General features: G+C 54.1%; 8 protein-coding genes across 8 annotated transcripts; 7 read left to right on the top strand and 1 right to left on the bottom strand.

Moving 5' to 3' along the window:
* Positions 1–1,901: 1,901 nt before the first annotated feature.
* MAM_01219 (glyoxalase/bleomycin resistance protein/dioxygenase) lies at positions 1,902–2,279 on the top strand (the record flags this gene model as incomplete). The annotated part of the gene is made up of 1 exon (XM_040820018.1): positions 1,902–2,279. One exon carries the CDS (start codon positions 1,902–1,904, stop codon positions 2,277–2,279), a length of 378 nt encoding a protein of 125 aa, XP_040681506.1.
* A 3,349-nt stretch (positions 2,280–5,628) lies between these two features.
* On the top strand, positions 5,629–6,377 carry MAM_01218 (uncharacterized protein; the record flags this gene model as incomplete). The annotated part of the gene is made up of 3 exons (XM_040820017.1): positions 5,629–5,775; positions 5,978–6,127; positions 6,204–6,377. 3 exons carry the CDS (start codon positions 5,629–5,631, stop codon positions 6,375–6,377), a joined length of 471 nt encoding a protein of 156 aa, XP_040681505.1.
* A 2,259-nt stretch (positions 6,378–8,636) lies between these two features.
* On the top strand, positions 8,637–10,440 carry MAM_01217 (uncharacterized protein; the record flags this gene model as incomplete). Its single annotated transcript, XM_040820016.1, has 3 exons — positions 8,637–8,874; positions 9,529–9,670; positions 9,738–10,440. The coding sequence occupies 3 exons, from the start codon at positions 8,637–8,639 to the stop codon at positions 10,438–10,440; spliced, it is 1,083 nt and encodes a 360-aa protein (XP_040681504.1).
* A 1,083-nt stretch (positions 10,441–11,523) lies between these two features.
* On the top strand, positions 11,524–14,418 carry MAM_01216 (uncharacterized protein; the record flags this gene model as incomplete). Its single annotated transcript, XM_040820015.1, has 1 exon — positions 11,524–14,418. The coding sequence occupies one exon, from the start codon at positions 11,524–11,526 to the stop codon at positions 14,416–14,418; it is 2,895 nt and encodes a 964-aa protein (XP_040681503.1).
* A 1,406-nt stretch (positions 14,419–15,824) lies between these two features.
* MAM_01215 (Zn(2)-C6 fungal-type DNA-binding domain protein) lies at positions 15,825–18,624 on the top strand (the record flags this gene model as incomplete). Its single annotated transcript, XM_040820014.1, has 6 exons — positions 15,825–17,333; positions 17,391–17,441; positions 17,502–17,573; positions 17,634–17,693; positions 17,746–17,838; positions 17,893–18,624. 6 exons carry the CDS (start codon positions 15,825–15,827, stop codon positions 18,622–18,624), a joined length of 2,517 nt encoding a protein of 838 aa, XP_040681502.1.
* Positions 18,625–20,658: 2,034 nt separating this feature from the next.
* MAM_01214 (CMP/dCMP deaminase, zinc-binding protein) lies at positions 20,659–21,928 on the top strand (the record flags this gene model as incomplete). Its single annotated transcript, XM_040820013.1, has 3 exons — positions 20,659–20,859; positions 20,934–21,651; positions 21,708–21,928. The coding sequence occupies 3 exons, from the start codon at positions 20,659–20,661 to the stop codon at positions 21,926–21,928; spliced, it is 1,140 nt and encodes a 379-aa protein (XP_040681501.1).
* A 546-nt stretch (positions 21,929–22,474) lies between these two features.
* On the top strand, positions 22,475–23,404 carry MAM_01213 (metallo-beta-lactamase family protein; the record flags this gene model as incomplete). The annotated part of the gene is made up of 1 exon (XM_040820012.1): positions 22,475–23,404. The coding sequence occupies one exon, from the start codon at positions 22,475–22,477 to the stop codon at positions 23,402–23,404; it is 930 nt and encodes a 309-aa protein (XP_040681500.1).
* Positions 23,405–24,544: 1,140 nt separating this feature from the next.
* Positions 24,545–24,934, bottom strand: MAM_01212 (Rare lipoprotein A (RlpA)-like protein; the record flags this gene model as incomplete). The annotated part of the gene is made up of 1 exon (XM_040820011.1): positions 24,545–24,934. One exon carries the CDS (start codon positions 24,932–24,934, stop codon positions 24,545–24,547), a length of 390 nt encoding a protein of 129 aa, XP_040681499.1.
* Between the last annotated feature and the right edge of the window lie 1,824 nt (positions 24,935–26,758).

Raw genomic sequence — 26,758 nt, 5'->3', positions numbered from 1 at the left:
TCTGATGGGCCGTGGGTGTTTTGCGCAAGCTGCGGGTGCGGGAGGCCCGTTTGTGTATGTGCACGTGTGTGTATCGCCCCTTGTTTCTTTCCGAGTCGAGGCCGATGCTGGTGTTGGCCCAAGGTTGGGTTGGGTAGCTTCTTTTGGGGCCGAGGTTCGGAACCGGGAGGGTCGATGTAGGGTTAGGGTTGGATCGGGACCGGCTTACGGCCTCGGACTTGTGGTTTTGTCAGTGCGGCCGTCCCGCTACTTCACCTCTTTCCCAAATACCAATAGATGCTGGCCACGTATTCATGAATATCTGGTCGACAAGGGTGGCGAGCCCGGTTACAGCATGCGGCATAATCATACCTGCCAGTCTGGGTACTCATACGTGTGCAGTACTCCGTACAATGTCTACATACCGGGAGACGATGCATATTTGCCTACAAAGACGTGTGCGCTACCATACTTGCCGACCGGTAAATACACCGCAGTAGACTGTGCTATATCGCCGTGGTTTTTAGCCAGCGACAATCCAGCGCCCTGCCCTGGTTAAAAGCTCTCCCGCAGCGTAAACCACCACCATGGTTCACTTGCGCTTGATGTCCCCGGTTGCGCCGCGGGAAATCAAGAGACACAATTCTCCTGTGCTCGCCCGCCGCGAATGAGGCAAATATCTGCCGCTCTCTTCGGCTCGTGAGCCTGCGTCTCTGCGAAGCCGGCCTTGCGCATGTTGCACAAGTCATAGTATTCATGATCGCACTTGAATGCCTCGCTTTCTGGCCGAGACCGCCGTCGAAGCCGTCCCTGGGGAACGAGTTGGCGGGCGAGCTCTCCTCGCCACCCACGGCCGGGTAGACGTGATCGAAGGTGCCGCTCATGTTTCGATGCCCGCTCGACTGAAGCACCCCCCGGTTAGCGTTTCTCGATTACACTTTTCTTGTCAGCAGGTAAGCGGCATGGGACTGACGTTGGTACATGGACTGGCGAAGGAGCTCGGGAGTATCACAAAAGCGCTGCAGGCCGAACGGGCCTGCGATGAGCTGCTGCGGATCCGGCCTGTCGGGCAAGACGAGCCATTTCCATCTCACCTTTGGAACGAATTGCCGGTGCGTGTCTTGTTCGGGAGTATCAGCTCGAGATGGTTCACAGCGCCAGCTGGAGATGGTGAGGTGCCGGCCTGGGACATTGCTGCTGTGCCAAGACACACAAGATTGGACTGTTGAGAGCAGTCAAGCTTCTCCCGTTACTGGTGTAGGTTTATCGCTATCTTTAGGCAAGAAGACAACTCTACACGGTGGACAAGTCGCTAGTTTGAAACTTTACCGCACCATACATGTTGTTTGGTGTGTAGAGGCGTGCTCCCGGGAGAAGCGTCCCAGAAATCTTGACTTGGGTGTCCCTCATATGCCTGCACTTCGTTCTTGGACTATTCATTGCATGCAGCAATATGAACTATTTCCGGCATTATTCAGGCCGGTGCCTGTACGTCGTTGGCAGTGCAAGGCTGACTTGTGCAAATGCGAAACCTGGCACATGCGGCGGTGGTGACGGATATGAATGGCAACAGAGCCGGCAGCAAGACGGCGATTCGACGACAGTCTGTGCATTGACGCCGTCGACTCGAAGTACTCGTCGAACCCCAAAGGCACATGAGATGCGGTGGTTAATTTGCACTCGACCTTGACACGTCGTTGATGGCTGTGACGTCGATGCATCCCAGGTGGCAGGCAGGTGGCAGGCGGGTGGCGGGCGGTTGGCAGTTGGCAGTTGGCAGATATATTTTCCCCGCGCGCTTTGTCCAAAACAAATCGCCGCCAGCCAGCCAGTCTCCCCCCCAACGGCATCCTCAACCGCCTCAGCTTCCGGCACCCTCGACGCCAAACAAGCCCTCCCTCCGCATCGGTCAACCCGGCACCATGGCGCCGGAACTCCACTCCGTCATCCCCATCCTGCGCGTCTTCGACGTGCCCAAAGCCGACGAGTTCTACCTCGAATACCTGGGCTTCAAAACCGACTGGGAGCACCGGTACGACGCCAACGCCCCTCTGTACCGACAAATCTCCCACGGCGCCCTCAGGCTACACCTCAGCGAGCACCACGGCGACGGCAGCCCGGGCGCAAAGCTCCGCATCTCCACGTCCAACCTGGCCGAATACCACGCCGCGCTGACAGCCAAGCACTACCGCTACATGCGGCCCGGGCTGGACGACGGGCCGGCCGAGGGATCCAAGGAGATGACCGTCCTCGATCCTTTTGGGAACGCGCTTATCTTTTGCCAGGAGGCCAAGGAGTAGCTCCGTCATCTCCGTGGATGCCCTGGCTGGGGCCTTCGGGGCTTCGTTTGTGACATGTGTGCGTGTGTTTACAAAAATAGCAAGGCAGGACCGTCACACCTCGGAGTACCGTCCACTCTTTGTATTCTATTTTCTCCTCGCCTCTCGAGGTATTTCTCCATGCGTGCGTGGCTTGCGATACCTTGCGGTACCTTGTGCCTTGTGCCTTGTGCCTTGTGCCTTTCGCCTGATGCCTTGTGCCCTGGGTAATCTTCAAGACACCTGGTGGAACTCCGTGCCTCGTGGGCCCAAGATGAAGACGGCGCCGGCTACAACCACACAAGACGAGATCCTTCCGGGCAACATTGTTACAGATGCATACTCCCCAACTCGATCGGCGGGCACGCCACGCGAAAGCCGAACGAGGCAAATCGCGCGCCATCGGTGAACGAACCAAGGCTCGACCTGCCCGCGCTTGCTTGCCTGCAGACTGCTTTTCCGATGGGAAGAAACGTCCACGGTCGGCTTGCGAGGACGAGGCGGCAGCGACAGCGGCAACCAACAATGTGGTTGCCTGTCGCCCGGATCGGGGAATGCCAATTCTCACCTTGGCTCTGCCTACCCGTTACCAACCCCGTGGCTCGTCGGCCTAGTCCCTGACGGGTAGCGCCCTTTTTTTTTTTTTATTCATCAATTTATTCATACGTGACTGGTGCCGCTGCGTGTATGAGTGTGCGTGTGTGTGTGTACCTTGGTTCTGAACAGGCATTCTGCGGGGTGTGGGGATTGGCCAACCGTTTGACTCAATTGCCCATCCTCATCCTGGCACCGGCTGGCTTTATTAGGCTGCAGCTTCGGGTTGGGCAACACTGTACCAAGAGTCCAAGACAAGACAAGATGGTGTCCTCGTACAAGAATGAAGGGAAGAGAAAAACGAGAGAGGAAAAGGGACAACAAGATGCAGCAACAATTTCAAATCAACTCAAACTGTCTAGCAATTCTATCGCCTTGGTCTATTCTATACATGCCTCCTTTTTTCTCCCCTAAATTCGCAGAATGACTGATCCATGACACCATACATGATCCATAGTTCACGTCCCCCGTCTCGTCGTTTCGCATAGTGTACAAGGGTCAACTTATCGCAACAGATGCATCACAACATGGCCGCTTTCGAAAACATGTAGTCAGACCATGATAGTCCTGTAGTTTGTGGCTCGTGTTTAAACCAACATCAATCTTGCTCAAAATGCCACCACTACTATCCTTGAGCGGCATACTGGCAGAAGTGGCATCGCGGCACCTGGCACTGCGGGCAGAAGTAGTCCAGATCGATAGACCACCAGCCATCGTGGCAGCTGCACTGTTCTCCAAGTCAGCCCATCGTCAGAGAGATTGTTAGGAGACGATTGTACCTACACAGCTCCAGATCTCTGCCCGCGTCTTGTTGACGAGCTCGTTCGTCTTGTCCATCATGTTCCCGCACATTGTACTTGTGTCCGTAGATGTGTGCATGAACCAGAGACTCGATCTGGTTGCGGAGGCGCCTGGCTTGGCTTTGCAGAGTCTTGGGCCTGAGGTTGAAGTTGGAAATTGTGAGACGTTTGGAAGATGGTCCAAGAGCCAAGTCGAGACGACTTCAACGCCCATTATATATCCGAGGCATCAAGGAAATGCAAGGCGACAACCGGACACTCCTCTGGCACCGGGTCCCACGCTCAAGCGTCCGGGGACAATTCACGACGCTTCGGCGGCAGCGTGTTTGTCTGGTGAGAAATTGACTGACAGTAGGCTTCATCAAGGCTGCCACGGGCTGCCAGGCCCCGACTGATAAGACGGCCGTGTCATTGCCGAGGAGACCATCGTGCGTCATCATTGGTTCATCGTCGTTGATTCAAGAGGCTAAACAACAAAAATATAACCAGCCTCGTCAACAAGTTTGACTCAGTAGCCCCCAAATAGGCATCTCTGGATGGGGCCAAGTTTGTCTTCGTGAGTTTCATCAGGCACGGGTGGATTCGATTCGAACACGGCCGAGTCTTATCAGCAAGTGCAGACGCCGTGCCACACTCGGCCGGACTCGGTGAAGCAATTTGCGATTCAATTGCCCAAAGAAAACAGCCCGGGTGCTAATACGGCTTCTTGTCCTCCAATCCACCTTCGTCGACTCGTTGGATCGGTTGCCGCCAGCACAAATTGACATGAACAGGCAACTTGTGGGCATAATGTGGGTGGCACTGGGTGCAGTCATCAGTCACGCGGCCGGCATAATCGTGGTACCCCCAGGGTTCAAGACGCCCTTGGCGTGGAAAGCCGGGTTGGATTTGGTCCATCCTCATTGGTAGCGTTGTCCGGTTTCAAAGTTCTGGGGCAGAATGCCGTTAACCAGCCTCGTGTCATCACCGCGAAAAGGCCCAGGGCTTTGCTTTGGTTCCATTGCTTTGCCTCTTGACCAACAGGTGCAGGTCAAATGGCAGGCAGGCTTTGGTCACCACGGCCTTGGCCGCCGCTAGCAAGCCCAGTCTTGTCCTGTCCGGGGGCGGGCCCTTGTTTCCAGCTCAATCGGGGCGTAGACTCGCTCGGCGGCCGTGGGCGCTTGCATTGTTTGTCTTCTTCTTATGCTTCGAACTTTCCATACATGAAGCAATGGACAAACAGGGCTGGCCAGCTCGGGCCGTTTGACGGTGGCCCTTCTGTTCCTGGATCGCGCCAGGCGAGCACCATCGCTAGTCTGGTACTATCGCCAGTACTCTGTATGTGCACATACAGACATCTGTTAGTTAGCCCTCGAGCCTCGTGTGAAGTGGTAATCAGGATTTCCGCGACCCACCATGAGAGCGGCAGTTGGGAGGCACCAGCTTCGCGTCAAGTTTCAGGGCCGCATCATTTTCTGGAAGTCTGGACTCTGGACCCGTCAGGGAGGAAGCAATCGTTGGAACCCGGCGCAGTCCACAGTTGTTCACCCTGGCCCAAGGCCAAAGGGTCCAGAGGTCGGTCGAGACTGTTGGCCGAAGTGTCTGCTTTGCAAAATTGAACGTCATCAGGTCAGGCAGCCATTCGGTTTCGACATGGACGCAGGACAGCCAATTGCAAATGCCACCACCGCTCGCATCATGTGATTTAATCGCGACTGCAAATTGCAATGAGGCCGAGTCGCGCTTGCCGTACCACGCGTGCATGGCCCTTACGTCATAGACGATGAATTGCACAAGCTGGCGCCGGACCACCGAGCGGGTGAAACCTTGATCCTGGGTTTAATTAACGCCTATATGGATGCGACCTCGACGCCCGTCTCGTTCCTGACGGCCTTGCCCCTTCAAACTTCCGTCCTCGTCATCACAAGGTCGTCTGTTGTCCATCATCTGGGTTCATCATGGGCTTCTTCGCCACGTCAATCGGCTACTTTGCCTTTTCCGCCCTGCACCTCGTGTGCTTCGCGCTTGCGCTGGCAGTGTGTGGTTTGTACGGCCAGGACATCAACAATGCCCACCAGAAACAAAAATACAGCGACTCTAAATGGGTGAGCAACTGTCCACGCGTTTGCTGTGCGAAGCCGGCGCGATAATGAAGGGCCTCCATTACAGCCTGTGGCGTGTGTTTGCCTGTCAAATAGACACCGTGACGTACTGCAGTATATTGCGGTGTATCTGCTCTGGTCAAATTTTTTTCGCCTCGCCTTGTGCGACGACGCGTGAGAAGCTAATTTGAGGCCTCAACAATAGGTATATGCCGTCGTCGTCGGTGCATTGTCGGCCGTGACATGCGTCGTGTGGTTTATTCCTGCCCTTCTCCGCCACGCGGGCGTGTTCGGGGCAATTTGGAACTTGTTGCTGTTTATCCTGTGGATTACACTGTTTGGCGTCTTTGGCGCGGTAAGTGACTTCCCAAACGCCACAGTAACCCCCGGCAGAGACTGGTTCAACTTGGGGACTAACAACACAGTCACAGCTCTTCATCCACGAGAAAGCCGAGGGCGACAGCGGGATCCAGCGCATGAAGAACGCCGTGTGGGTAGATCTCACCAGCGCACTTCTCTGGCTGATCTCTGCCATTGCCACAACTATCTACTGGTGGAGGCACCGTGATACCCGATCGATGTTTACTGGACGGGCTCGTGTTTAAGTCATGATGCCGTGCCTGACCCTGACGGTGACGAGGATGATTACAGACGGGCAGCTGCGAGTATTGGTGGCTATTTGTCCTTATTACTCGACCTGGCTAAGTAGGGGTTTGAGCCCTTTATCTAAGGGCCCGTGACATTGAGCGATGATTTGGGATACCCGGCGACGTCAGGAGATGTTGGAAGGTCGTTATTGATACCCGTTGGCAACATCCAGCCTGTGCAACCGGGCTCTGCGTGGAAATGGGTGCCAGAGTTACCGACTCCAGTTTTTGCTTGGGTGTCGCGGTCTCCAGGAGTTGGAGAGATTTGAGTCGGGTTTGTGACTGGAGGGCTGTTCGAGGGCAGAAGGCGGATTGGACAAGGGAATGTTCCGTTTTGCACTAATACCGTATTACCTTTGATACTGTTGGCTTTTTATGATAACTTTCGCCACACTCGTCTGTCATACTTTGCGATTTTGATCACAGCGGTGCAATCAAAAAGCCGTTGCCAAGTGCCCTTGCCGTCAGGACATGAAGGCGGCACAGAAAGGTAAGGGTGCATGCAGGAAGCAGCATCTGCAGATCGACGCCACGGGCGAATCATGGACTCAGTACTCCATAGGGCAAAGTAAAGGGATACGCTATGGTCGCCTACGGGGGCGAAGCGCAGGAAATGTCCTGACGCGCCTCATCTGCAGCGGGCTTTGGTTCATGGCAAAGAAACTGAGTTTAGACGAAAACTGGAGTGCTGGGCTCTCAGGCCCTGAGATCTGCAATCTGAAGGCGGCGTGTGGACGCCATGGTAGTAAGTTAATTGGCGAATGGGGATTGAAGCGGATGGGAATGCCTCGGAGTGATGGACTGCTAGAATCAGGAAGTCGATCGTCTGTTTTGGTGGTACGTAGCAGTTGAAGATTGCTGGTGTTGCTGATCTCGATGATCTCGATGATCTTGTTGGTGTCCGCGCTGGACGGACAGTGTCGGAGTGAGTTCCGGATGTAACTAACAAGCGTTGTGTTTTGACTCCCAGGGGGATCATGGGTCGAGGTCAGGGCGAGAGAGGGGGGAAAGAAAGTTGAGGGACTTGCGTGGTTTGACGGCATTAGGGGCTTAGGCCAAGCTGCGACGACAGGCTCTCCATGCTTACGGGCCGCTCGCCTCTTGGCGATGAAGTCGGCAACATGGACGCCACAGTAAGCGCCAAAGAGGAATACTAGCAAGGGTTGACGCCAACGGCGAGCGGGAGCGTGCAAAAGGCTTGCTCTCACGTGGAATACTGATGGCCACGCTTGCCGTGATGGAATATGCAGAATATGCCACCCGGCTGGACGAAAGAAGATAACGTTATGACGTCCGCCCACGACAGATATGACGGCCAACAACGTGTCGACGCTACCGGCCGTTGATCAGCATGCCCCTTGTTCTGTCGACTCAATGCTGCGGCTCGTGCTGCTTGCTCATCGGAGGTACCTTGGACAGAAGGCTCTCCCAGTACGGAATAACAATTCCGAGTTTTTTTTTTTTTTTTTTTTTTTTTTTTTTTTTTTTTTTAATGCTTTTGCAATGACTGGTGTGGAGTAGGGAGTGCCTGGGGAGTACCCAGTGCCACTGCCCACCGCCCACAGCCCACCGCCAAGCTGAGTGACGTTTGCCGTGTTCCATCATTCATCATCCCTTGGATGCGCTTCCCTTTTGTCAAGTTTGCATTCAACAGTCAACTGTTTCAGTCGACTGGTCTTACTCGTTGCCCCAGACCGAACCCTTGCAGCGACCCTTCAACACGCTTCAAGCCTTCAATTCCCGTCTGTCGGCTCCGTCTCTTGCCAACCTCTCCAACCTCCAAACCCCTATATCTCATCTCGAATCAGGACTTCAATTCGAAATCAGGGCGTTTCCACTTCCATCCTCTGCTTCATTGGCGCTGCCGACCCTTCAATTATCAAGTTCATAGCTTGACCCGATCCAGAGTCTAGACTCTCCACGACGCTCGCTTACGCAGGCACAATCGTGCCCTTCATTAGCACCGCCATTCCGGTCCCAGATGGCAGCCGCTTGACGGCCCTCCGATGCATGCCTGGCCTATTCACAGCTTCATTGAACTATCCGAGGTACACTAGGTCCTTTCAGGGACTTCCTACCTAGGTAATCGCTAAACCATCCCGTTCCTCACCATCTTGCTGCCACTCGGCCACAAACACATGCGCTGAAACAAAATCCAAGGCAAAAGAAGAAGCAAAAAGATTACTGGTCAAGCTGGCAGTGCCTGAAATTGGTACCATGGCCAGCTTCACCAGGTCCTTCAAGCCGCCATCGACCCTCCTCTCGCCCCGTCGACGACCAGGAATGCCCGCCCGCACATTGTCCAACTCGTCCGACCTGTCCTTGACCCCGAGTGCGGGCGTCGCCCATCAGACGGACTACTTTGTCGACCACCCAGTATCATCGGCGCCCAGTTCGCCTTTCCTATCTCCTGCTGTTGGAGCCGTGACAGCAGACCGAGTACAATCTACCAAAGGTATGTAGACATCGCATTGGTTTTCGTCCTCCTCGATTGGACCTGTTTTATATCCCGCCGACGGGGAAAGGAAAAAAAAAGAAGATTGGAAATCTAGCACTCTGAACAAATGTGCCACCAAACAAACACCCCCAGGTAACAGGTCCATCTATCACCCTGACTTCTCCGTGGACTCATTGCTGCTTGGTGCCATTTGCTTGGATGCTCGTTCTGTCAAGGCTATACTGCAGTACGGCACAGGCTTGGCGACTAGACCGTCTTGGAGCAAATTGCGACATGGACATCTCCACATCGCATCAACCACATTTTTCAAGCCATCCAGCGCATCGCGGGGTAACGAAAAGCAGAGCGCCGCTCGTCACTACGCGCCCTCCCTAGCTCCACCCGTCGTGCAAACAGGCCATCCAAGTGGTGCGAATCAGGGCGACGGATGGACCGGAGGGGCACCGTTCGTCATACCCAGGAAAAGAGCTGCCGCTCCCTGGACTTGTCGAAACAATTTGCTTATTCCGTCTAGTTCAGCCCTCATGTTGTTGTTGATGATGGCGGTGGCGCTCCATCACCAATCCATCTTGGTGGCTGTCGATGCCCACATAAATGTCGCTGGGTGCGCGCATGAGCAAGGTCAACTAACGAGACCTCCGTCCAATGTAGGCAGCCCTGACATTTCTTCTGGCTCCTCGCGATCAACCAGCCATCCCATCGCAATTGAACTTCCGAAGCTGAGAAAATTCAATCCTTCCGGCTCTACCGGCACGCCCCCAGAACCTCTTTCTGCTCGTGGTGATCTTCCGGGGTGAGGCCTGCACAATCCTCCCAATGCTTCACGACCGATTCATGAGAAAACTAACCGTGCGAAAAAGGGGATATTTTCCCATGCACGAGGACCCCAAAAGTAGAGTACATCGTCCACATCCATTTTTCCATGATCCTTCACTTTCTCGGCATCAGCGAACCTCGGACTCAATCACTATGCAAGCCGAAAGAGCCAGAAATTCTCACGCATCCACGTCCCCACCCATGGACAACACAAGCGCACCGCTATCATCTTATATTGCTCCAGGCTTCCATGACGCTCCTTTACCAGTGGGTAAATACTACCCGTCAAACTATGAGCAACAACATCCTCATCTCCATTCAGATGGCCTGCAACCTGCACCTTTTACCGATGTGACCTCGTCGTCAAAGCCAGATTCTAATTTGTTGCAACCGAGGCTCGACCCATCTCGAGGCGACAACCCTCAGCTGGAAATGCGTCGAAAGATGCAACAGTACCAACGAGACGTGATTGCACAGGCCACCATGGTACTGGGCGAGTCCGACAAGACCGGGAAGAGCATATCTCTCAATGGGCTGTCTGCTAAGGATATTTGGCGGTCAGGATCAGCCTCGCAGAAACCGCTTTCACCAAGACTTCATCCTCTGGGTAGTCCTGGACCTGTCACACCCATGGAACTTGAGTCAAGTGGCAGCGGCTATGTCGACAGAGGAGTCAAATCACACTCGTCGCTGTCGAATGACAGCCTCGCCGCACCTGGTGCAAGGCACACAGAAAACTTGTCTTGAGGTCTCTAGCGCAGAAACGGAGACGAAAATGTGAAGGTCATCGTTATTCCCATGCCTGAAAGTTTTGCTTGAATCATGGATTTGGAACATTGCTTGTTTGGCAGCATTTTTTTGGCGTCTCTCATTCTTTTATTGGCTTGGCTGCATACCAGTGCTTTCTTCATGGAGATTTGGAAAATGGAATGGCATGTCTAAACATATGTAGATACCCTTATATTTAGACTTGACCCTTTCCTATAACATGGATACTGTTAGTCTTCACTGTATCATGCTTATGTGCATATTTGGTGAATTTCATGTGTCTCTAGTAAGAATTCGATGTAATGACAACCCATGGCAGTGTCAGCTGTCTGTCTTCTGGGCTACGTTCGTTGTAGACGACATCGTAAGACTGACACATTGACCCCCACGACGGATTTGACCAAGATTGGTGATTGCCGGTAGAATGGGCAGGGCGTTGTTCTTCAGTTCTCCAGTCACATTCTAACTTGGATGAGTAAAGTAGGTATTTAGCTGGAATATATATATATGTTTATACATGTATATATAATATGCTCCTGGCTAATTGAAATATGAATGACGATTCTATCCATAATTAGCTTTGGCTCACCTTTCTTCCACCTTATCTCCATCTATCCCCGAGAGACCGGATTGTAGATCGGTTTAGGAGCAGAGTGGAGAAGGAGCTGGAGAGGCGAGTTGAAAGGGCGTCGAGCGGGTTTGCAAAACCCAAATGATGGGAGAAGGATCAATTGTACACTAGCCACGCACGTTTCATCTGTCACGAGAAAAACAGTTCCAAAAAAGGGAAAAAAAAATGAATAAAGGCGTCGACTACTGAACATTTGGAACACCGCAATTTCAACTCAACTGATGACCACACAGCTACTGCGAAGGCGTAGGGTAGTTTAAGAACACACGTGATTTGGCGTCGCGTCAGGCTGCCATGTTCCACTCACTGTACGCGTCTCAAAGCACTTGTTGACGTGGCCACGGAATCATCACCACCAACAGTGACCTCTGGGACGAGATCATTGGCCGACAAGCGTGCTGCTGCCGGCGAGTCATGTCAGTGCTAGAACAATGTCCTACGCTGTGAGGAGGATTGTCGATCCTTCTACGGCGCCAAAGTCATCAGGCGAGTCTCCTCCAACCACAGCCACCGTGGTTGACTACAACTGCCTCTTCACGCATGATTTGCGGAGAAAGCAGAAACGCTGGCAAGATGGCAGGCTCAAATACCACACCTTCAACAAACGAATCATGGTCTACGATGACAGGGGCAACTTCATCGGCGACGCGCACTGGCATGGGGTCGGAGATTTACAAGATGACGAGGAATTGGAACTCGATCGGGGTGCCGCCATAGTCCAGGTTGGCGAGTGTACGGGGTCGCGCGAGCAAGATCTCACCGAGGTACTTGATAAGCGCGTGCGAGAAGTCGAGAAGCGGAGAGCCATGGCGGCCGCTAAGACCTCGGTGCCCAGTAGAGCCGGTACTCAACCTCAAGCTCAGCGGCAGCGGCAGCAGCAGCAGCAGCAGCAGCAGCAGGATCATCAGCTTCATTTTCAGCTTAACCACCGACCGTTGAACTCGATAATTCCTGGCCCGGGGCCTATCGGACGAGCCGTGATTCCCGACCGTTCTCCGTACGACGCCCGTAAAGCGGAAGGGACGGTGACTGGTGCGCCACCCGCAAAGAAGAGAAGGGTCAGTCCTTCGCCTCCTAGTAAGGCGGGATTTGCGCAGAGCTTGTTTGGGGCGAGGTTGGATTTGTGTGGTTCTGGCGGGACGGCGGCCGTGCGATTGCGCGCGTTGAGGGAGAGGATGAATTTGCAGACGAGAGGAGATGGAGGCGAGAAGAGGCCGGGTTTGGACAGTGATGAAGATGTTGTCATTGTGGATGAGAGGCGGTCGAAAGTGGTGTTTAGGAAAGCTAAACATTTCCAGGAACCAACTTTGCGGGAGATCGTGCCGATGGATGATGTAACAAGACACAAGGCGCTTTCTGCAACCACAAAAATCGTCGGTGAGAAGTCGAGTTCAACCGCGACGCTGAGTTCGAGGCAAATGGAGGTTGATATGTCTGGAACGACAACCCAAACAATGCCGGGGAGGTCGAGGTTGAAGCTGACACCGAAAGCGAGACATTTCGATGAGGAGCCGTTGGTGACGAGAGCCTCCGCACGTGCGAAGGAGGATGTTATACTGGTGGAGGAGCGACCAGTCCACACGGAGGGGACTGCGAGCTTGCCTCCCATTATGGAAGATCCCGAATTACGAACCATGACAAAACCGCACGTGCGGGAAGCAGCCTCGACAAGGTCTGTTGTTCGACAAGGTGATAATCCGCGGACGAAGAAACAAACTTTACCTATAGCTGCTGTTAAAGCCCAAGTGGTAGTGAGTGTCACAACGCGGAGCGACACCCGGGAATCTTGCGCCGCCGGCGAGGCTCAACTTATATCCCACAAGGAGCACAAGCAGAGACAAAAGGTCGCGAACAGCGCAGCAACATCCGAGCCACAACGGCCTGTGCCACCTCTAAGACGGCCCGAGCAACGAACTGAATTACGTATCAAGCCTAGACAGAGGCGAGGCCTGTTGGTGATATCAGAACGAAGACAGCAACAGCAAGAACAATCCGCATCTGTCATACCCACTTCAAGCTTGCACTCCGCGCAAACTGCGAATGTGGAAAGTGTTGAACCGTCGAAATTACCAATACTACAAGTTCCGGAGCATGATTCAGAACTAAGCCAAGTGATGGAGGATCTCGACGTAGGGCAAATAATTCAGGCCGCACCAGAGTCCGGCCCTCACCACATTACAGAAGAAGCTAGAAAACTTGATTCCAACATTGACTTTGATACGCCAGCCGTTGAGTCCAAGACAAAGGAATCGCCAAGAAAGAATACCCAGACGATGTCAGATTCTGAGGACACAAGTCTGCAGCGATCACGAAAGAAACGTCAGATATCGCCGAAGCGGTTGACAAACAGCCAAGATAGTGGATCCGAATCTGACAACTTACCACGGAGGCGTACGAGACGACCAGGGAGAAAAGCAGCTGGTAAAGACATCCTAGATTCATCTGTTGACGAAGATGAAGTGAGCGACCCATCACCTCAAAAAACATGGAAAACAAGGACTAGACGTGATTCTGGATCTTCCGCAGCTGGATTTTTCAATGAGGAGGATCCAGCACAAGGGCCAGCCAGACAACAAAGGCGGACTAGGAGCGAACGTGATCCAGTCCCTCATGTTGCGGAGAAGCCCGAGGAACATAACGGACCACGCATCAAGAGAATGGCTCGAAAGAGTGTCAAATGCAAAGAGATTTTTGGCTTTGTACTACCAACGGGTGAAGAGCTTACACCGGCTCCATTCGCAATGGCCACCAGTCGTATTGGAACCGTAGGCAGGCCACCAGCGGTTCCAACTCGGTTGCCAGGCATTTCACTGACGATGAATGCTGAATCTGCGGTTTCAGCACCTCCTCCTGGGTTGGTTGAGAATCAAGATGTTGAAGACGCCAAGGGTTTACCACTGGCGGCAGCGTCAAAGAAACGAATTACGGGGCTGGCGGCGAAGGAAGCCAACTTTGACGACGCGACACACTCAAACACACCGACCGCGGAAGACTCAATTGCAAAGAAGTCGACTGCAAAAGAAGCAACTGTAACACAGCAGAGAAATTCGCACAAGCCCACAATTATCAACCCTGCAACTCGCGGGAGGAAGGCAGCACGAAAAGAAGACGCGGCCGGCCAAGTCCCAAAGACAATCGTCCCCTTCGAGGCGCCAAGGCACGTGCGACCGTCTAGAGCTGAACGGCCGGAGCCCGAGAAGACGGACCAGGCGTTGCCGGGTTTCACGAGTGCGAAGGGCGGTGCATGGAGCAAACACGCTGAAGATTTGCTTGGGATGACTCGGCCGACTGGGAAGAAGGGGTTGTCGATGACGACTTTTGCATAATGGACGTTCATGTCAAGTTGTTGACTTGGGATGTCTTGTGCAGTTGTATACACTTTTTGTTTCTGTAAACCATGACGGCAGAAATAGATATCATGACGAATTCATGGGATACACAATGCGCACATGGTCCACTGCCGCGATACAGGGCCGGGCCAACAAGACGAGCATTACTACAAAGTCCACAGAATGCTCAGCGGTCGCAGCGCACACGAGATTTCCGACGGCGAGTCCGACGTCACTTTTTGATGTGGTGTGGGCTAGCTGCATCCATGCATTTGGTCCGGGGAGGCTGTCGCGTTTTGGCGCTGGCGCTGGCGTTGACGGTTGTGTCGATGGGTGGACGGAGGAGTTTGGTTCACCACAGTAAAAGATGGCCATCGTTGGACTCTCCCGTACGCAGTCTTTGGCGGGGGAAGAAAGGAAAACCCCGTCTTACTTTTTATTCCCGCCAGTTGTCGAGGTTCCTCAATCAAGTTGCTCGGTAACGTTATATAGTTACCATGCAGATTGCTCGAGTTTGGGGTAAAGTGGAGGTCACTTTTTTCCCCGTCCAGTCTTCCGCGCATTTGAGTCACTCCTCCATGCACAGTAAGCAGTCGACTGTATTGTATTGTCCAATCGTCGCGGCGCTTCCTCGCCGAAGGCCCGTTGCGGGTGGGGCATTAGGTGGGGGGTTTAAGCCAACTATCTTTCGCGAAATCGGGACCCATGCAAACACGACAGCTTTTGATTGGATTGTTTATCTCCCTTGTCAACGCGCACTATTCCTGATTGAGCACGCCGAAAGAGTCAGCCTCCTCCACCTGCTGCGCCTGGGTCAAATGCTTCAAAGTGAAATACCGTCCGTGACTCCCTCCCGAAGGCCGCGTAAGGTTCCTTTCGATCTTTCTTTCTTTCCGTCTCTCGTCAACTAACTGACTCGAAGTTCTTGCTAGAGTCGCTGAAAGAGAATTGGGGTTAAGCACAGGGAAAAATAAGTTTTACAATTCTTGAAATCTTGATTCCTGAGGCTTCCAATCTCCAACGACACCCACACCTTTGCTCTCTCCTTTAAGCTTCGGCTTCACATTCTTTTCGCCCTCCCCTCTTCTTCGCTGGGGAATTGGGATTCCGTGATTGAGTCCCAAGAAGAGAAGAATACCAACTCGTGTCAGATAATTGTCGTCACTGGCACTTGCACGCGTTATCCGGCATTGAGATAACGTCTCGGGAAATACGTAGTAAGTTGCAAGAAATTGCATACCGCCGAGGGGCGTTTTTGGCTTACACAACAATGGCCGTGGCTCAGAATCTTCCTCCCGCTTGACGACTTCTGCAACCCTCAGAAGTCGGGTTAGGACTCTTGTTTAGCGAGCACCATTACTCTGTATTCATTTAGTAACGACATCTTCGTCTCCAATCGCGAAATGGCTTCCGCTCAGTCCGCTTCTACTCTCCCTCAAGGATTCTCTGTCTACCAGTCCACGCTTGGTGCTCCATTACAATTCTTCCCAGCTCTTGGATCACGGCAGCTCGACGACTTGATCAACGCCTTCATCCCCGGACCTTCTTCCGCCAGTGAGAAGCGAGCCGCAATTTCCTTGGACTTCCTCGAATATTCTCGCATGACTGGACAGGCCTTCAAGTTCTACGCTGTGAGCACTGCGGCGTCCGTAGCTACTTCTCCTTCAATAACCAGTCCTTCTCTGGATTCGGTCAACTCCTCATTCAACGTTTCTCCCATCACATCCTCCTGGGACTGGAGCGCAACGTCGACACTCTCAGCAGCCTCGTCATCTCGTGGCCCAACGCAGTGCCGACGACAGAGCAAGCGTGACAGCACGCATTCCAGACATCGGACTAATGATATCTCGCATCTTCCTGGTATGAAGATTCTCACAAAAGATGGTCAGGATGTGACCAACTCTGCTTCCCGGGGATCCAAGACCAAGGAGCAGCGCGACCACGCACACCTCATGCGAATCATCAAAGCTTGCGACAGCTGCCGACGTAAGAAGATCCGTTGCGACCCTAGCCACAAGAAGCGAGGAGCCTCTCAAGCTGCACCGCAGCCTGCTTCAAAGCCTGCCAAGAAGGCAAGGACGGTTCCCCAAGACCCTCCTCCTCGTCCACCGCCGGCGGCTGTAACAGACTCAGACTTATTGGTCTCATCATCATTCGACCTAGACTCGAGCTTCGACTTCTCTGTTTTCGAGGACCTTGACCCTACTACTTTTTCTCATGACCTATTCGACGAGTTTATCCATATCCCTGCCTTGGACACTCCAGACTTCGACATCTTCCATGAATCGGGAGATTATGTAGCTTCACAATCTTCGACCACTACTTCATCATCTTCTGCCGCCTCCCCGCTCAAGTCATCTACACCGTCATCCCAGCCAGAGTTGGGCGCACCTCCCGGCATCGAGCTCGTCAACCCCGAGGTGCAGGGAATGTCACCAAACTTCCCTTACCTGGAGAGTTCTGGCGCCTCAAGTTATTACGCCGATTTCAATCTATACTCGCCCGATTCCAGCTTCTCCGAGGACGAGCGCATGGTACCAATTGGCGCCTCGACCGGTAGTCTGCCAAGCCTCAATGAAAACTCACTCTCCGAATGCCCGCCTCGACTTAAGGAGACCGTACCTGACGGCGAGGCAAACGACTTGGAAGTACCTGGCATGTGTCTAGATGAACCACAGCTCCACTCTGCCAGCGGTGTTGTTGGCGGGAGCAGCCACAACTTATTGGGCAGCAATGACAATGGCCAATTTGCTACCACTAGCACTGCCGGCGAATCTGCGAGTGAGCATGACTCCAGGCCAAGCTGGGATCATGTCTCCGAGCCGGTAAGCGAGGTTGTCACTCGTTACCCGGGTACAACTACTGCTGCTATTCCGGACAAGCCGCTACCGGGTGCTCATAAACTAGACAAGGTACGTACACGGCTATACCTGTCATTGGCCATTTAACAGAGCCTAACCTCTTGAAAGGTGCCGACTAGCTTCAATTTGCCTGTGGCATCCGCGTCTGTTGATGTCGGAGTAAGCTTACGTCCATTCTGCGCCGCATCATCGTCTGCATTTACGCTGACATCTTCCCAGGAGTCGCCAGGTACATTTGCGGACCATTCTATCGTCTCGGCGACGCCTAGCGTGCCCATTGGACACGGCAGTGTACGTAACCTCCCGGCGTCCAAGTTCTACAGTACATCACGGAAACTGACCTCAAAAAAGGAAACCCCAGCCAAATCCAACCATCAACTTGCACTTGTATCGACCAACAGAATCCATGTTGTACGTGCACTCATGCTCCCGTGAAATGTGCTATGACTAACTGTGGGAAAAGGACTGCCCTGGAGAAACCTCCGATTCTCACCAAGATTATGTGGCTTCGGTCGACAGTTCTGGCCCGACTCGGTCCGAACCAGCTGTTCTGAGCGTATGTCAAGTTTCATGATTACCTGCTAACGCGCTGTTGCTAACTCGTTCAAAGGCCTCTTCCGACGGAGTACAGGTCCTCTTTACCAACTCCTCACCCGAGTACACTGAGGTGTCAACCGCCCAAACAGTCCACAACAGACTGACTGGACTTGAACGTGTCGTACCGGGAGTTTCATCTGTCCTCTTTGGCACCTCGGATCAACAAAGGAAGGACGTTGCAGCTCCTGAAGATTCCACTGATGGACGACACCAGCCCACATCAGCGCTGCGCGCCCAGACAGGACTCCGCAGTTCCCTAATTGCGAATGACGAGCCGCTTCGTGGTCATGTCGAACCTATCCTGGACATTGTTGGCGAAGACGCCCCCGTTTCTCAGAGGTCCACGGCCAGTCTGTCCTGCGACCAGCATCATCCTTCGTCTGACTGTCATCACGATGGAGGCGCGTATGCTGACGAGCCAACCCCTGGCGCCGACAACCAGGCACCACGGATATCGCTCAATGCCCTAAAGAATGTATTTATGTCCGCCGTCGGCGGCGAACATTCCCTCTACACGGGCACCACACACAACCTCTCAGATGCACTGACCGATGCTTCGCTGGCATCAATGGCACAAACAGCCGCCTTCATGTCTAATCTGGCATTGTACGTGATTGCTGCAGCCGTGACAGCGACACACGGCAGCGTGGCGCCCCGCACACAGTCTGTTGCAGCACCATGCCGCATCATGTCGAGAGGGTCGTCACTTAAGGTGCATTCCATGTCTCCTTTGTGTGTAGTATAGCATTGCCTCCTCGTCACGTCAAAAGATGAGGTGGAGTTTGCGTAGCGAAGCGTGTTTGTGCTTGGAAGACGAATGGTTTACCAATACCCCCTTGATGAACGCGGTCTCTATATACATTGCATGCTATGCCTGTGGCTTTACTTGGCTTCTATATACTCGGATAGATCAGGAATCAAGCGCGCCGGCGTTATTTTATTGGCCTTGTTTGGTTGACACTAGTCACTTGCGAATTACCGAGGAGTCGACAGATCAATTCCTGTTTGGCTGTAATTTGCTGTGTCCCCGCCAAAGATTTATTCCTCGCCATAATGCGAGACTTGGGAGTCCATTATAACATTCAAGGCCCCCGCTATGGAGACCGGCCGAGGGCATTCACTAATTGAAACAACGTCGACAAATTCAGGCCCTGATTTCACAGTCAAATGGAACCGCTGCGTGGTTGAAGAAAGCAGTTGATGGGCGTGTAGTGAGTAGATAGATGGTCAATAGGGTCCTTTCCAGTTCAAACCGCAGAGCTGTGCGGTAGACAAGTAGTGCTCAATCAACCCACCACCAATGGGCCAAAGCCTGGTACATTCGCTTATGACATCTACCGCTGCTTCTGGGCATGTGTGTTGTTAAACGGTACACTCTACAGTCCACGCAATTGTCTGGTGTCAGCCTTGAGATTTCGTAGAACCCGGTAGAGGCTGAACAACTGCCTCGCCTCCTATTGTATCAGGGGATGCGGCATTTTCCGTGACAGAGAGATGGGTGTTGGGCACAAAGATTATCGTGTGCGGGAAGTATCATCGCTGATTCCTCAGCCTTTAGCAGATGACGGCGGCGAGGACAAAGAAAATAAATGACAAAGGGCAAAAAAAAAAAAAAAACGACAGTCGTCGGTTTATTGGTCGGTTTGAAGCTGAATCTATTCTTGGCCTCTGTCAACGTCTGAGAGGTCATTGCAGTGTGGGTCGCTGGTCATGTGATGTGATTTTCCTGCGATGAAAGGAATTTCAGACTCGAGCGAGCGGGCACACGTCGACATACAACTGTACCGCTGCGATTGTTTGGCGGAACTGCTGCTCTGTGCTAGCTAAATTTATCTTGGCTTGTGTCGTGGGCTGTATGTATATCTCGTCGTTGTTGGCAGGGTACTCCTGTAGCTCTCCTGCTCCCCATTGTGCTCTGCGAGACATGCTTACAGGCGCATGAAACCGGTGTTGGGCGTCCGCAGCTCGTGTATTTGGCTGGCTCTTGTATACATTTGCAGCAGGTCGGGGAAGACGCGGCATCGACCGAGTGCGTGAAGCGCAACTACTGTGTGACAGACGTTCTCACTCGACCACTCGTGACTGGACTGACGCGATTGCGAAAAGGGTCGGTTGGAACCCTCTGGACCTGGCAGGGTATATATACATATACACGCGCACGCATATATAGCCTTGGCGCGGAAGGACGCTCTTTCGGGTTGAGAGTCGAGCGTGGTGGTGCCTACGATCTGTTGCGTTGTCGAACCTGGGACAGGTGAACAGTCGAGCTTCGACGGCAGGACGAAAAGGGGCGCTCGCTGAATTGCGGAAGCAAACTTGGCTTACTGTTGACTCTCGAGAGTACTTCCTGCAGTTCCGAGGCTTGCTCTGAGAAAAGGACTTTGCAAATTTGCAGTATCCTTGACGCTTGTTCTTTTTTTTTTTTTTCAAGCTGAATAAAACTTCAGAAAAATCTGAGGGGAACCTCATTGGACAGAGGAAAGAGGAAGGAGCAGTCGACAGACAGCTTCCGATGCTGCTGCTTCAGTTTATTTGGCTGGCAGCTGCCAGAAATGCCATTCGCCGGCTGTTTGGTTGGCCGCGGCCGCCTGGGGGAGAAGAAATGGAAGGCAAGAGAGGACCGAGGGGCCCGTCGTCCTCTGATACAGAATCTGGAGCAGAGAATTCGGTCCGCCATTCATCGCAACCGCAGTTGTCGCCCACGGATTTCGACACAAACGCATCGAGACGGCCACAGCCTTCACAAGCCACCACTCTGCACAACAGCAATTTCGACACCATGGCTGTGGCTGACCCGTGGTTGTCCCAAGAGGACAAGGAGAATCGTCCACCGGAAAAGCACGACGATGCAGAGTTGGTTGCCGCCGTGAAGAAGGTGGTCATTGACGACACCAAAGACGTCGAGGTCGTGGTTGAGGACCCTGCTGTCTTGGCTGAACGGGCTCATCACCTGCGGTTTATCGAGGAGGCTCTCGATATGGTAAGGCTACGATAGACTGAGGCTGCCAGCTTGTAGTGAGCAGATTGGAAATCGCGCTAACATGAGTCGCACAGGCTCGTCTTGCGCTGCGGACAAATGAAACGCCCGTGGGCTGCGTCCTCGTACACAACGGCACCGTCATCGCCAAAGGCATGAATGCAACCAATGTTACGCGCAACGGCACCCGGCACGCAGAATTCATGGCCATCTCGGCACTCTTATCCGAACCCCTCTGGAGTGGCCCTCGCCAGACGTCACTCAGACCGAAGAACCTCCCCAGGCCGTCGCTCAAGACCCCTGATGATGCTTCGGATGCAAGCTCAGTGGATTCGAAGAGACCCGATGAGGGCAACGAGGACGGCAAGAAGGGCCATTTGTATCCATACGGACAGAAACTTCATCCCGCCCGCAGGGTAAGCCGCGACATCATTCGTGAATGCATTCTCTACGTCACTGTCGAACCCTGTGTGATGTGCGCATCTCTTCTTCGTCAGCTCGGCATCAAAAAGGTATATTTTGGGGCCGTCAACGACAAATTCGGCGGCGCTGGAGGTGTCTTCAGCATTCATGCCAACTCTCTCCCTGTCAGGGAGGACGGGAAAACCGCGAGCGCACATCCTACTCCCCGACCATCCCAGCTTCCAGATGGCAGCGGCACACTAGGGACGTCCTATCCGCTAGGAGGAGGGGATGGCGGCAATGTAGAAGAGGGATATGAGATTGAAGGTGGTTGGGGTCGTGATGAAGCTGTTGCGCTCTTGAGACGATTTTACGTACAAGAAAATGGACGAGGTATGTTTTTTGTCGCATTGGTTAGGAGAGCTATAAATGTGCTAATGCCTGGGCAGCTCCCGTACCAAGAAAGAAGGAGGGAAGGGCGGCTCGACTAGCAGCAATGATGGAAAAGGACGAAGAGGCTGGAGTTGAGACTCCCACCGCTGATGAGGGTCAAGGGCAGGACGAAGGACATCAACAGGAGGACGCTGTTGATGAAAATCATGATGCGGCCATGATGCAGAATAATTCGTCGGAAAAAACACAAGCCAACACGGGTTGGATGGTTACGTGATTTATTTCCCGCGATGATGCCACACCCTCCCCAGGATGTGGCTATGGAATAGCAATTGCTTACGTGGACAGATTTGTTTGATACCCGACAGCACATGATATGGAGCGGAAGGGCAACCTAACGAGGATGCAGAGCTCAAACGTATGGGCATGTGAAAAAATACGCTTTGCTGGTTACAGATGTTTCGTGGGCTATCACGGCTCAAATTATAACTGCGAAAGAAGAGTGCTTACTTAGACGCCAGACAAAGTTAATGAGGACCAAGTTGAAGATGACGGGGACTTTTACTGAGAAAGACGCAAAGAATTGGGAGCGAGGCCAATAAACCGTGTTCATCCCATGGAGGGAGAGAGAGAGCAGACGTGACACAAATCAGCCCTCTCCGCTTTCTCCATGTGCATCCGTACATTCGAAGTTCGGGGCACGGAGGTCGACCCTTCCACAGCATCAGGGTGTAGCAAGACGAACTCGGGTCTTTCACACTTGCTCTTCCCCCGAAGCTTCATCCCATCTCTACAGCAAACCAGACATCAGCAATCGGCCGACATGGCCTTCACGGCGGAAAAGTACGACCCGGCTGTCACAGGCTCGTGGCTCGTCTGCAACACATGCGGCACTCAGTTCGCCACGTCTGATGTGTCTGCCGTCAAGACATGTCACATCTGCGACGACCCGCGGTCCTTTGTCCCGGCGTCGGGACAGTCCTTCACCACTCACGATCAAGTGGCCAAGAAACACCGCAACCAGTTTACGGCGTACGCCGGCGATGAGCGCTTCGTGTCCATCGCCACGACACCCAAGTTTGCCATCGGACAGCGGGCCATCCTGATGCGCACTGGCCGAGGCAACATCCTCTGGGACTGCTTGACGCTCCTCGACCAAGAAACCATCAACCACATCCACCAGCTGGGCGGTCTCAAGGCCATTGTCATCAGCCATCCGCATTACTACAGCACCCACGTCCAATGGGGCCGGGCGTTCCGTTGCCCCGTGTACATTGCCTCGGAGGACAAGCCCTGGACTACCATGGACTCTGGCCACCAGGTTCTCGTCACGAATGTCGAGACGAGCGTCTCGGACACGGACGCGGTGGCCATCAAGCTCGGCGGCCACTTCCCCGGCTCGCTGGCCCTCTTGTTCGACGGGCGGCTCTTGATTGCAGACACGCTCGTCACGACGCCCGCGGGCATTGGAAAATGGGAAGTCGACGGCACCGGCGCCGCCCGCGCGAAGCCGCCCGGCCTCAACTCCTTCTCGTTCCTCTGGAGCATCCCAAACTACGTCCCTCTGGACGCTGACGAGTTGGCCCGCATGTGGGCCATCCTGAAGAGGTACCAATTCAAGTCGACCCATGGAGCCTTCTTGGGCATGGACATTGAGGACCCGTGCGTGAAGCAGAGGGTGTTGGAGAGCATGCAGATCCAGGCCAAGGCTATGGGGTACGCGGAACATGGGATTATGAGGGAGACGATTTGACACGATTTGACGCGACTTCTTTTCTTGTCTTGATCTTGTGTTTTGGTTGAGTCAGTAGTGCGCGATTTGCTCAATATACATGTGCATACGCCTTCCACCACCCACCACCCTTGTTAAACTTGAGAATCAACAACCTGTCGGTGGAACAAGGGCTCGGGTCAGTTCAATCGCAGCAAAAGGCTCGACTGCGCTGGGTCCGAGTCTTTCTCGACACAGCAAAGCATGTTCCTCGTGCCCTGAACGGCGACGCAACCGCAGTAGAGCTCAACGGCAGAGGTTCTGCTCGAGGAGAGGCTCTGCTCGAGGTTGAGAGGTGTACGTGCAGGGCCGTCTTTGCTCGGCCAGGCCAGTGGCAGGCTGAGAATTGCTGTATATTCATTGCAATTTCCAGGCTCCTCCTTTGGCCTTGTTATACTTTCGTCGTATAATATTCTACTTCATGTCCTGTTATACATGGTCGCAAAGCGAGGAAAAAGTGAGTTGAGGCCGACGACACGGAAAGAATAATTTGAATACCAGGACGCACGGACTACCTACGGGCTCCAGACCACCGCAGGGTCAACTAGGCCCGGAGACGACAGTCGCGTGAAGGGAACAGAGAGAGACACGACATCTAGGGGGTGGCAGCATCCGGGCAGTAGGATAGCAACGCGGCGCTTACCAGGCTAGAGGCAAGCCGGCAGCAAAGGAAAGCTGTATAGAATACACACAGCCAAGCTAGCGCCATCGATACAAAAGAGGGAGACAATGGCGCCAGCCTGGCAGCAGGCAGGGGGTAGGCTGGAGCAGGACGAAAAGGACGACACGCCGCGTGACATTCTCACGACAGCAACAGCGCGGGGCCACGCAAACACCTCATGGACTGGCAAAAGCCAGACAAGTCAGCCGCCGTAGGCAGTCACATACTTGGGTCAGGAGGCGACTAATCGCTGGCACTACGCATACAAGGATTGCTCCTGGCCGTCATCACCAAGTCAGGGTGGCTGGGCGCAAGTAGACGAGGGGAACTGCCTCGATTCTTTGTTCATATCTGAAATATATACACTGAATAGAGAAGTTGCACCACCGGCTGGAGCGTCCTGAGCAAGCGCCATGTCCGTTGGACCAACAAGTCCGTCGCCACGCATGTATATATGTCGTTTAAATAAACTCCCATCCGCCCTGGACGCGGCCTGGTCCAAGGTCCCCGACGACCTGTTTGAACGCAGTGGGGGACAAGTCCAACGCGTCGTCGTTGCAGGCCTCGCAACGATCAACGACCTTGACCTCGGCAGACCTGCCGCCGTAGTGGATGCGGATCCAACGACCGCAGGGACGAGTGCGGTCATACAGGCCGTGGCCCACGGCGGCGACCATCTCGCCGTCGTAGTTGGTCCAGCCGCAGGCCCCGAGGCCGGTGTAGTAGTAGGTGAAGTCGCCGGTGGTGCGAGCTGCGAGGTGGTTCATGTGCTCGCCTTCGGCGGCGGGAGCAGCCGTGGCGGCGAGGGCGAGGGCCACGACGGCGGAAACGGCCTTGGTGACGAGGTACATTGTCAAAGATGTGGTCGCTTGGAGGTATTTGGCTCTGGTTTGGTTTCTCGAGTGAGGAGGATCTTGCCGTGCAGGCTGGCGGTGCTCCGGAGCGCCTTGGAGGAGACGTGAGGCCTCTTTATACGCGGGGGAGCAGGTCCGGCGCGGACACGTATTCGACTCTGCTCTGGCGATGTGATGCCATGCGTGTCGTGCTGCTGCTTGTTGTCGGTGCCATTGCTCGGCTTTGGCACGAACAGGCCGCCAATTAGGTCGTTCTTGGGATGCTGCTGCTTTGTTTGCCCCGGGGAGCTTGTATGCCGTCGAGCCAACGGGTCAAAGTCTGGACAGATGTCGAGGTTGCCGACTACGCGGGCCTCGATACCGGAGCGACCTGGGGTGTTGGGGTGAGCACGTTTCCGGAAGCTTCACTTGCCACGTCTCCGAGGCTGGGCGTCTGGTCTCGAAACAGGGCATCGTCGCGCGCGGTGCAACGTTGGTCGAGATGCTGCAACGTCTACCGTGCCTCTCTTGCGGTGCTGTACAAGAGCGCTGGCTGGACGGGGGACGACGGGGTGTACACACACGCACGGCATGCCGGACCATCGTGAGTATCTCGAGTTGCGTTGCGTCTCGTGCAGGCGACTCGAAGCAGGATTGGAGGAGAGCGTGGTCGTCGTTCTAGACCATGTGGTGACCAACGGCCATGGCGAGTGTGACGGCGACTTGGGATAAATTAGACGGATGAGATGTAGGAAAACCCCGCCAACACTGCCGTTTGCGGTTGTTGGCAATGGTAACTATGTGAGGGCATGCACCTGCGGCATGTTCGTCACCGACGCGCGTTGGGCAGAGGTAAGCCTTGTGCTGTTCGGCAGTATCCCAACGTTTATTTGTCAGGAGCAGCAAAGGCCCGGGCCAGACTTGGTGCTGCCTGTGTTGGTTAATGAGAGCCAACGCGCTGTGCGTGCCTTGTGTACAGACTATACACTATACTGTCTGCCGGCGTGGCCGCGTGTAAGTGATGTGGCTTCGTGAGGCCTCGGAATCTGCCCTCCCTGGGACTCTGTGCTCGAGGCCGAACTCTATACTCGAAACAGTCTCTCTGGGATTCAAGTTCCTCTCAGTCCTCTACACCTGAGACGGCAGGCCTCAACGATGCCGCGCAGGCTTATCGTGGGTAGCCGGTGGGAAAGAAGAGCCGGCCCACGTGGTTTTCGGCAGGTAGTCCACGCCATGGATGCAGATATCATGCCAGGCCGCGTCTACAGTTCTCCTGACTAACCGGAATCTGGGGACGTGGCCATGGCACGGACAATGCTGTCATATGACTGCAATATACTCCGTAGTTTGAACATGTCAGGACATAAAGCAGGTTGGACCCAAAAAGGCAAGTAGCACAAAGACGTCCGACGTCCAGGCTCTCTCCCCGCGTCCGGCGTCATGCCAAAAGCTCGGAATGCAATGCGGCCCGGGAAGCACGGCGGTTGGTTCCTTGTATCCCGGGATGCCTCAATTTCCACCAGACGGCATGTGAGAGGCCAGCCGAGGCGAGAATACAATGCAGCTCGGTGACCCGAGCATGACTAGTCACACAGACCCCCGTAGGCCGGGAACCAAGAAATTGGCAGTCTGGGTCTTGGTAATAGTACTCCGTAGTAGTTCTCCGTACCTCGAGCCCTGGTTGCAAATGTGACGAGCTTGGAGCCGTGTGACTCGACCAGTCAGGGCCGAGCGGTACCGACCGAAGTGCACCACGTACCGAGTACCGAGCACAGCATGGACAGATCCCAGACCGGATGGAGAGGGAAAGGTGCGTATGGCAATTTGTCAACGGACGAGCTG

The sequence above is a fragment of the Metarhizium album genome (genome assembly GCF_000804445.1).
Source record: "Metarhizium album ARSEF 1941 chromosome Unknown scaffold_2, whole genome shotgun sequence".
In the NCBI taxonomy this organism is placed as follows: domain Eukaryota; kingdom Fungi; phylum Ascomycota; class Sordariomycetes; order Hypocreales; family Clavicipitaceae; genus Metarhizium; species Metarhizium album.
This window is presented reverse-complemented; position numbering and strand designations above follow the sequence as displayed.